This window comes from Pongo abelii, chromosome 11 (assembly GCF_028885655.2).
Source record: "Pongo abelii isolate AG06213 chromosome 11, NHGRI_mPonAbe1-v2.0_pri, whole genome shotgun sequence".
NCBI lineage: Eukaryota > Metazoa > Chordata > Mammalia > Primates > Hominidae > Pongo > Pongo abelii.
Window position 1 is genome coordinate 74,700,001 of NC_071996.2, and position 9,525 is coordinate 74,709,525.

The 9,525-nt window shown below is 54.8% G+C and overlaps 1 protein-coding gene and 1 long non-coding RNA gene across 4 annotated transcripts; one reads left to right on the forward strand and one right to left on the reverse strand.

The window, feature by feature from the left end:
• Nucleotides 1-411: 411 nt before the first annotated feature.
• Nucleotides 412-5,490, reverse strand: DLX2 (distal-less homeobox 2). Of its 2 annotated transcripts, XM_063712618.1 has the most exons (4): nt 4,709-5,474; nt 4,028-4,212; nt 3,137-3,514; nt 412-1,983 (listed from the first exon to the last, which is right to left on the reverse strand). In XM_063712618.1, exons 1-4 carry the CDS (start codon nt 5,106-5,108, stop codon nt 1,621-1,623), a joined length of 1,326 nt encoding a protein of 441 aa, XP_063568688.1. In that variant the 5' UTR covers nt 5,109-5,474; the 3' UTR covers nt 412-1,620. The 2 variants fall into 2 exon arrangements, with proteins under 2 accessions (XP_063568688.1, XP_002812636.1); XM_002812590.5 differs by lacking the exon at nt 412-1,983 and having other exon boundaries at nt 2,010-3,514; nt 4,709-5,490.
• A 75-nt stretch (nt 5,491-5,565) lies between these two features.
• LOC103889983 (uncharacterized) lies at nt 5,566-9,519 on the forward strand. 2 transcript variants are annotated; one of them, XR_008522848.2, is made up of 3 exons: nt 5,566-5,836; nt 6,508-6,602; nt 8,463-9,519. It is a non-coding gene; the product is annotated as an uncharacterized LOC103889983 (long non-coding RNA). The 2 variants fall into 2 exon arrangements; XR_008522846.1 differs by lacking the exon at nt 8,463-9,519 and having other exon boundaries at nt 5,575-5,836; nt 6,508-6,722.
• The last annotated feature ends 6 nt before the right edge of the window (nt 9,520-9,525 follow it).

Sequence of the window (9,525 nt, forward strand, 5' to 3'; positions counted from 1 at the left end):
AGGCCTCTTAATCATCTTGTCTGCTGCAGATCCTCGACACCAGCCAATTTACTGCCCGTCTCTCCCCGCTGGTTTCGGGAGGAGGGAGGGGAGTGCGTGCAAAGGAGGGGAGGGCACAGTCACTCTCAGGAGGAAGGCTGGCACCAGTTAGTGGCACTAAAAAAAAAAAACCCACAGAATTTGGAGCTGGGGTGCGGGTGGTGGACAGGGATGGGGGTCTGCCAGGCAGCGGTTGCTTAGGGAAACCCAGGATCACAGGTCAATGGGCTTCAACCCAGGCCTCCCTAGCCTGGGAAAACAATGCAAAGATGCAATGGGACACTGGATCGTGTAGCCTCCCTGCTTTTTCCAAAGCCTCAACTCTCTGGACCGCATGGTTGTAAATCAGACTCAGAGAAGGCCCCAAAGCAATGTGCTCAGAAAAGTCATGATTCTCCTCAGGATGATGCCACCGAGCCCAGAAAGTCACCTCCGCCTCGTGTCTGGTTTTGGCAGATAAGTTGAAGACACACAGCATAGACGGCCTCATCCTAGAGGAGACGAAGCCTGGACATGGCAGGCGGGGCTCTGTGGCTGGCACCCAGCCTCTCTGCAGTAGGGGAGAGTCCCTTCAGAGGGCATGGCTGAGGTTCAAACCCCAGGTAGGAGGGGGCTCTCCCAGCCCCAGGATGCTGCTCTTCCACACAAGGTGAAGTTGGAAAGCCTCTGGGTAACTGTGGGTTTCATACCCCTCTCTGGGGGCAGTGTGATAAAACAGTAATACTAAATATTAAATAGGTAAAATTTAGTGAGTTTTTACCATGTGCCAGGCACTGTTACATTGTTGGCTCATTAAATGCTCACAACTCCAAGCTATAGCTGTTAATATTTCTCCTATCTTACAGATCTGCAAACTGTAACACAGGGTGGTTAAATGGGTTCCCCAAGGTCACACAGTCAGTGATTGAAGCCAGGACGCTTCCAACTGTGGGCCCTAGCACTTTCAGGGAAAGGGACTTTTAGTTCAGGCTTTCATTAACCACCAACTCCTGGCCTTTGTAGGGAATGCCAGAAAGTAGGGTCACCTCCAAAGTTGTAAGCTGGTTGTGTGGGGCCCAAGGTAGAAAGCAGAGCCCAATGGTGTGTGGACATTCCCCCTTCCAAGAGTATGAAGTGGAAAGATGCCACTCTCATACCAGTGTATATAAGTCTGTGAGTGTGTATACATGAGTGTGCATATGTTAGTTTGTCTATCAGTGTGTAAGGGTGTGAATGCGAGTGTGCATGAGTTCGTGTGTCAGTGTTGTGTGTAAGAGTGTCATGGAATATGAGTGTGTGATGTGACGGTGTTCGAGTGTGTGTCATTGTGTGTGCGCCTGAGAATATTTGAGCATGAGTGTGACTGTGAGAGTGTGTATCAGTATGGGTGAGTGTGTGCTAGTATAGATGAGCCTGTGACAGTGTGCTCAGTGTGTGATTGTGTGTTCGCGCGCGCGCAAGCACAGCCCCGTGCTGTTGGGGTCGGCTGGCATTCCAGAGCAGCCAACCATGGCTCCCGAGGGTGACTCACAGAGCTCTCAGTTCAGTCCCGAAGTGCCGTGGGACAAACGGAGGGGAAGGTTCAAAGTAGGGGTCCGACCCTCAGGCTGCTGCAGAGCTCAGGTCCCTGACGGGAGGTCCCCCGCGGCGTCTGGGATGCCGAGCCTGGCCATCTAGGCGGGCGCGGGGGCGGTGGCGCCGGCGCCGGAGGGGTAGGGCAGGCGGAGGCTGGAGCCGCTCCGCGCTGAATGAGTCACCTCGCCGCCGGCCGGAGAACCCCTCGCGGGGACTCGGGAGGGGGCGGGGCGTGAAACTCCCGGCGCGGCCCCACGCCCAGCGCGCCTGTCCTCTCCTTGCCGCACCTCGCGGTGTCGCAGCCTCGGAAAGATGTAAACGTAGCTCTCGGCCGGCTGGCTTCCCGGCCTGGGCAGCGGCTTGAGCTCTGAGCACGTGACTGACCGGACCCTGGCACCAAGAAAAAAGCGCACACATCCAATGAAAACAATAATTTATTTAAATAATCTCTTCATATTGTAAAATCAACATTAAGAGCATGTTGTTTTCATAATAAATAACCCCAAAATACCTTTCATTTCAACAACAAAGACTTTAGGATACGATAAAACAAATCCAAATCAGTAGCTTAATTTAACTGAAATGTTTTTAAAGGAAAAAATAAAAAGGAGGGGTTGCTGAGGTCACTGCTAAACTGCAGTTTTCACAACTGGGGGTTTACAAAAAAGTCTGAAAAGATGGGTATTTTTATACAAACAAATCAGTGGGAAAAATCTGCACAGACACCTTTATTTACAAACTCTGTGTCCAAGTCCAGGCTAATAATCCTGAATAGGTTTTAAAAAAGATAATTTAAACACATTTTTGCAGTGTTCACATATTAAAAAATCATTTTTTCAACATCAAAATGAGGTCATCCGCAAAGGCACCTAAACTTTTAAAAAAATAAAAATAAAAAAACTCCACTGGTGATGGATGAGGAGAGAGCTGAGGGAGCGCTCCTGGGGGAGCGCGGTGGGGTCAGATAAGGGATGGGGGCTCCGAGGGCTGGGAACTGCAGGGAGGAAAGAAGCGGCGAGGCCGCCCGGGTCAAGGGGCCACGTGGGGGAGGGCGGGCAGGCGGGACCGGGAGGTCGATAACTGCAGCGTCCGAGCTGAGCCCGGGGGGCTGGCGAGGAGAAAGAAGCCTCAGAGCGCCCGGGAAGCCTCGCGCGCCTGGGAGGCGTCCATCTCCCGGGACCCAGCTCTCAGCCCGGGGCGAGAAAGGCGCCAGACAGGCTCACCCGGAGGGGAGGGAAGGCAAGTCCGAGGCGGGGCTCGAAACAGCCGAGACCCGGGGCTCAGGTCAGAAATGCGGCCTTTTAGGGAGGCCTTTGCCAAGCTGCTGTCCGGTTGCCCCGAGAGAGGGGCCCGTTTGGTGGCCCCGGGAGGGAGCAGGGCCTGAGACGGGCCACTGCAGGTCGCAGCCTCCAGGAGAGGTGGGTGGCGGCAGCGGGCCGGGAGGAGGGAACCCCGGCTCGGGGTAAGCAATGAGGATAAGTGGTCTCCGCTCTCAGTCTCTGGCGAGTTCTCCCTGGGGTTAGAAAATCGTCCCCGCGCTCACCGGGGCGCCCCCGCCGCCGTGATGGTGGTGGTGGTGATGCGGCTGCGGGGTCTGAGTGGGGTGCAGCAGCGGCGCCGTGGCCTGCAGGTGTGAGGCGGATCCCGAGGCCTGGTGGTACCAGGGGTAGTTGCCCAGAAAAGCAGAGGCCGCGCTGCTCGGGCTGGAGCCCGAGCTGCCGGCGCCGCTGCCGCCACTGCTCGGACCACCGCCGCCCGCCATCCGCTGCGGCGCACCAAAGTCCCAGGAGGCCGGCGCTGAGACTGGCGGCGAAGCACAAGGTGGAGAAGCGCTTGTCCCAGGGTGCTGCTCCGAGGGGATCTCACCACTTTTCCACATCTTCTTGAACTTGGACCGGCGGTTCTGGAACCAGATTTTGACCTTTGAGGAAAAAGACCTGAGCGTTAGTGAAGGAGCCTAGTCTTGGGGCAGTAGGGGTTCGAAGAGGAGAAAAAAGCAGAGAAAAACCGCTGGCTAGAGGTGGGCAGCGAGCGCCCTGGGGAGATAAGAGGATCACGGGCGGCGGCCTTCGAGGCTCTGCGGGTTCCTGCTCCCTGGGGAGGTAATTGCCAGAAGGCCAGGACTGCTGGTGTACGTGCACTGTGATGATGGTGACAGCGGGAGGGTGAGGAGGGCCAGTTATTTCACCCGCTTAATCAGTAGCGAGAGGTACGGGATTTCTGTCCACCCGGTCCCTTTCCTTCCCTCCCACGGCGGCCCGTTGGGGGTTTCCAGCTTTGGGCCTAGAAGCTTACTTAGAGCCGCTCGAGGCGCGGGCCTGAAAATCCTTAAAAGTACTTAAAATGAACTTTAAAAAGCATTGTCCTGAACCCGCTTGCTTCCCAGCCATCTCAGGCCCGCGCTCTCCTCGCCCCCGCAGGGCGCGAGCCCCACCTGAGTCTGGGTGAGGCCCAGAGAGGCCGCCAGCTCGGCTCGCTCCGGCAAGGCCAAGTATTGAGTCTTTTGGAAACGCCGCTGAAGAGCCGCCAGCTGGAAACTGGAGTAGATGGTGCGGGGTTTCCGGACTTTCTTTGGCTTCCCGTTCACTATCCGGATTTCAGGCTCAAGGTCCTCCTTCTCTGCAACGATACGGAATCGTAAGAACAGCGCAACCCAGGGGTCCTGGAGTTCCCGCCCTCCTAGAGGGCCCGGCCGTGGGGACTTGGCTTGAGCAAGGAGGTGGGTGCATTGAACTGTGGCGCCACGGGCAGGCGCAACTTAGCAGCGTGCGATCGGAGCCGCCACTAACCCCGGGAGCTGAACCCTCCAGGGAGGGGGGAGACAAGTGCACACCCAAGAGAAAGAAGCAGGTGGCAAGGAGATGCCCTTATGAGGCAGGCAGAGCACGCACGCCCACTTGGCTCTTGAGGCCACCAGGTCCCACCAACGGAGAGAGGGACGTAACCGGCGACCTGCGGTAGATTGGAGGCTGGGGAGGGTAAAGGGCACAAGCGGGCGGTGAGCAGGAAGCGTGAAAATCCAGGGCTTTCGACGGCCCCCCGCCCCAAACACGTTTACCCATCCTTCCCATTAACTAGACCGACTCGGCACTCTTGACTCCAGCGTTATGCATACCAGGCTCGTTGTTGGCTGGGGAAGAACTGGTTCCATAGGGAGCGTAGGAGGTGTAGGCGGCGGTGTAGCCCAGGTCATAGCTGCTCTTGGCGGAGTAAGGGACGTTGTTGAGGCCACTGGCTTGGTACTGGTAGGAACCCATGTGCGCGTAGGGCGATCCCCCGCCGCCGCCGCCGCCCGCCGGGTGCTGCTGGTTGGTGTAGTAGCTGCTGTCGGTGGCGGTGGACACCGGAAGGGTGGGCGACTCCTGGGGCTTGTGGAGGCTGCTGCTGCTGCTGTTGTTGCCACCCGGGCCGGCGCCGCCGCCGCTCGGGGGCTGCTGGTGCTGGTGGTACGTGCTGGAGGCGGCGATCTGGGTCGAGTGCATATCAGCCACTAGACTGTCAAAGACTCCAGTCATCCTGGCCCGAGACGGGAAAGAGCAGAGGCGGCGGGCGTGCGGGGGAAGCCAGGCGCCTCCTCTGTCTCTCCCGGTCCCCTCCAGCAGCCAATGTAATTACGGGGGTGGTGGTGGGGAAACAAGAAAGGAGGCAACCGTCTAGGCGCCTCCTCCTCCGGGGGAGGCGATCACCGTGCGCTGCTCGGGACAGCTGCCTCTGGTCGCATCCTCTTTCGGCCTCTGGACCCGCTCGGCTCCTTGCCCAGCGCGAGCGCGGGCTCTGGCGGGGGGCAGGCAGTGGAGGGGGCAGGGGTGGCTGGGCCGGGTCGGGGCTCTGGGAGGCGGGAGCAGGTGAGCGGCCCCGAGCGGCTTTACGATTGTCTGCCAGGCGGGCTCTTGCAGTGTGGGCATTTAACACTCGTCACGTGAGCGCTGGCGACGTCACCTAGCAACAGCCAATCAGAAGCAAACGGCTGCGGAGCTCCGGGAACGCCCGGCCAGGGGGCGGGCGTCACATGGTGGGCGCTGTGGCTGCGGCTGCGGCTGCAGCGGCCCCAGGTGCAAAGACTGCCGCTGAATGTGAGCAGCGAGGCGAGCGGTCGAGGTAGCGAGGAGTCAGGGTGGCCCGCAGCAGGAAGACAGAAGACGTGGAGACAGACTGGCGTTTTGCCTCAGAGGAAGAAGTGGGGTCCGCCATCCCATTCTGTGTGCAAGTGCCATTTCCAGTGATTCGTACTTTCATGTCCGAGGTCAGTTTTCAAACACATGAAAGTACATCGGTGCCCAGAGTCCAGCCAGCTCTATCTCCACTTTTCCTCCAAGTGTCTGGCATTTATTCTTGTTAGCCACTCGGCACTTGACATAATCAATTGATTTAATTATCCACAAACCACTTGTAATGCCCGCTTCCTAACCAATCCGCAGAGATATTAGGACAATTAAGTATATAATATTAAAACGGGTTTTCCTTGTTGCTTGAAAGAGAAGCTACATAAACTTAAAGGTATTATTGCTAATAGTATATTTGAAACCACTTTCCCTGGTACTTTCCCGACACTCGAGGCTCTGAGTAATTATATACGTTTGATAAGTAAATGACACCCTGAAAGCCATCCCGAGGACTTCCTCCTTCGGGTGGAAAGGTTCACCAGTTGGCCTGGAAAATTCGATGCTTTTGCGAAAAAGGAAATAGGCTAATAGGTGAGATTACAGATTTATCAAGTAGATACTAGATTTATCACTTCTCTGTAAATTTACGACAAATATAAAAAGTTTTATCTGGTTTGTTGAATTTAATCCTGTTTTACGGTTTTGCATTTTAGGACACTGTCCTACCCTATCATTGCAATTTTTTCTTTTCCTTCTCCTGTTTTTTAAAAAATCGGAAATGACGACTTCCTCTGTCTCTATAACCTTGTAGTTGGAAACCTTGGCCCGACGGTGATGGACTGCACGACTTGCCGGACTCCCAAGTTCGAAGTTCCTGCAGCAGCGCTTGCTTTGTGGCGCCACCTGGTGGGCAGTGTGCGAGGTTGCGGGGGGCGGGGTAGACGGTCTAATCACGCCCAGGCGCCAGCCTCTGAAACCCCCCAAAAGAACAAAATAGTAATTAAAAGCCACAAAATTGTGCTAGTGCGCACCATCTGAAGCACCCTTTCCTAAAAACATAACATGTCGCTGAAAGAACTTGTTAAAACAACTGTCTGATAGAAAACAAGTTGATACCTTCAAAAATATGATCTTTGGTCTTCTTCCCCAGAAAAAGCAAGTGTGTAATTAAAACTCCAGCATTCACACAGAGAAATAATGAGATAGGTAACGCGCCTTCAAGTCTACCTGGATTTAGTCCCCAGCTTTTTTTTGGTTAAGGAAGGCCCCTAGATGGAAAGAGCCAGCTTATGAGAAACGTTGGAGGTGGAGCTCACCTCCACCTACCTGCATTGCTTTATGCGGCTCTCTGCCTACTTTGTGGGCCTCAGCTGCAAATCCAACCTCTTGATATTGAAACATGATTGCCTTTTGGTGTTTTTTTTGTTTGTTTTTGTTTTTTTTGAGACGGAGTCTCACTCTGTCACCCAGGCTGGAGCGCAGTTGCGCCATCTAGGCTCACTGCAACCTCCACCTCCTGGGTTCAAGCGATTCTCCTGCCTCAGCCTCCTAAGTAGCTGGGATTACAGGCACGCGCCACCACCCCCGGCTAATTTTCGTATTTTTAGTAGAGATGGGATTTCGCCATGTTGGTCAGGATGGTCTCGAATTCCTGACCTCGTGATCTGCCCGCCTTTTGGTGTTTTGACTTCAAATTCCAACTCTTTCTGTCACCACAGTGGTAGCTGCTTTGACCTAATGTAGAAAAAAAATTCCCTGAAAAAGACAATTTTAAAAATCCAACCGCCTGCCGGGCGCGGTGGCTCACGCCTGTAATCCCAGCACTTTGGGAGGCCGAGGCGGGCAAATCACCTGAGGTCAGGAGTTAGAGACCAGCCTGGCCAACATAATGAAACCCCATCTCTATTAAAAATACAAAAATTAGCCGGGTGTGCTGGTGGGAGCCTGTAATCCAAGCTACTTGGGAGGCCGAGGCAGGAGAATCACTTGAGCTCGGGAGGCAGAGGTTGCAGTGAGCCGAGATCATGCCATTGCACCGCAGCCTGGGTGACAGAGCAAGACTCTGTCTCAAAAAAATAAAATAAATAAAATAAAATAAATGAAATTAAAAAAATCCAACAGCCATGTCTTCTTCTCTCTGTTCTTTGTTCCCACCCTAAATATGTTCTCCAGGCTTTTTCATGATGGCAAATTTGTTGTATTTTATTTATTCAGTAACTTCCATTAATTAGCAGCCCAAAGTCTAGATCAGCTGGGATCTGGAAAATGGTTTCGTTCTGGAAGGAATGACTGGAGCCCCACTTTATCTGGGAAACAAGGGATTGTGTAGGTGGGGGAAAAAGAGGGCAAAGAAGAGACCAGAGACAATGAGCAAGCGGGGAGAGTGTGAGGGAGGGGGAAAGGGAGACAGCACCCACAACTGCATTTGGAGAATCAAGTAGAGACTTGAGGTATGAGTTCTGATAATTTGAACACAAGTCTGGGTTTAGCCAAATTATCTGATTACTGCATCACAATGTCCAAACGATTTGCTTACTTTGGTCTAAAGTCAGGGAAGCAGTGGCATAGGGAATTGACAGTTTTTTCTACAGTCAGAGTGACGCCCATCTCCTTAGTGATCTGAGAGGAGTGAAGGGGAGACTTAAAACGAGTTTGGGGGAACACTGGTGCTTGAGGGCGGCCAGCTACCTCTTCTGCCCCAGGGCACTTTCTTTCCCCTTCTCCGTTTTCGGATTTCTCTGACTTCGGCATTCTTTTGCTCCGCAGGAACCTAGAGAACGGTGGGGGTAAATAAGGGGAGCCTGAAGTTTCTGCTCTGGTCTTGCGTGTTCGAATCCCATCGCTGAGACTTTCTTCTGCTTTGGATCGCTTGTCCCAGGCTGTCGCCGCGCTGCGACGTCTCCCCTAATAGGAGCCTAACGCCAACCCCTGCGCCAGGCAGGGATGGAATCATCATTCTCATTGTATAGATGGACACTGAGAATCGAGAACGGAAACGACTTCTTTTGAGTTGGGTGCCCCTCCCCCCTTGCAGGCAGCCGCCTTTCTTTGTTGCCATAGCACAAATCACAAGGGTATTTATGGTAAGCCTTAGTTGAACAGCTCCAGGTCTCCAGAAGACGGCGAGCTGGAGAGGACAGGTTTGCGCTTTGCTCTCAGCCCCTTGGCCCACCGCTAGCCTGGGGCAGGATTCCAGCCTTCGCCTAGCCCCGCGCTTTGCCTCTGCCGGGCTATTGGGCGTCCTCCGCTGCACAGAAAGCCAGCCCAGTTGGGTATTACTGGGGAGAGGATGCCTCCTGCCGGCAGGGAGCGGAGGTGGGCGCCCGGGTGCCCTCAGTGCATGGCGGGGCCAGGCCCATTTTCACTCTCCTTCCTCACTCGGGGGGTGGGGGGGCCGCATGAGCTGCTGCTCCTACTCCTCACAGTCTCGTCGAGGGTCCCGGAGACGCGAGTTTCCAGGCCGCTGCTCCAAGAGGCAATGCCAGTTTCGGTACCTTTGTGTTGTCATTCCCGAAGTAGTAGCTCTAGGAACCTGCGCTTTCGAATCCCCTTGGGGTTTGTCCTAAAACTCAAAGACGTTGGAAGAGGGCGGGGATTTGGTTATGAGAACCTCCCAGCTCAGCCTTTGCGACCAAACCGGCAGTGCTTTTGTTCTTACTTCATTGGCTAATTGCAGCTTCTTGGGACAACTCTGGCCGGGTCCTTTCGCATTACTGGTCTCCTCAACCTGATTATCCCTGCGGCCCCTAAGGCAGCCTCGAGGGACTCCGGGAGCCATCAGCTCCCCGCAGCCCCCTGGGCCAGTAGGCAGACGGGACCCCTGACTCGG

What these genes read in the sequence shown, in the direction of transcription:
- DLX2 (XM_063712618.1), bottom strand. Translation starts at nt 5,108, where the DNA reads ATGACTGGAGTCTTTGACAGTCTAGTGGCTGATATGCACTCGACCCAG. An exon ending in CCCAGCCAACAACGAGCCTG is followed by an intron (nt 4,213 to 4,708) that starts GTATGCATAACG and finishes GTATCGTTGCAG; the next exon opens with AGAAGGAGGACCTTGAGCCT. An exon ending in ACGGCGGCGGGGGCGCCCCG is followed by an intron (nt 1,984 to 3,136) that starts GTGAGCGCGGGG and finishes TCTTGGTGCCAG; the next exon opens with GGTCCGGTCAGTCACGTGCT.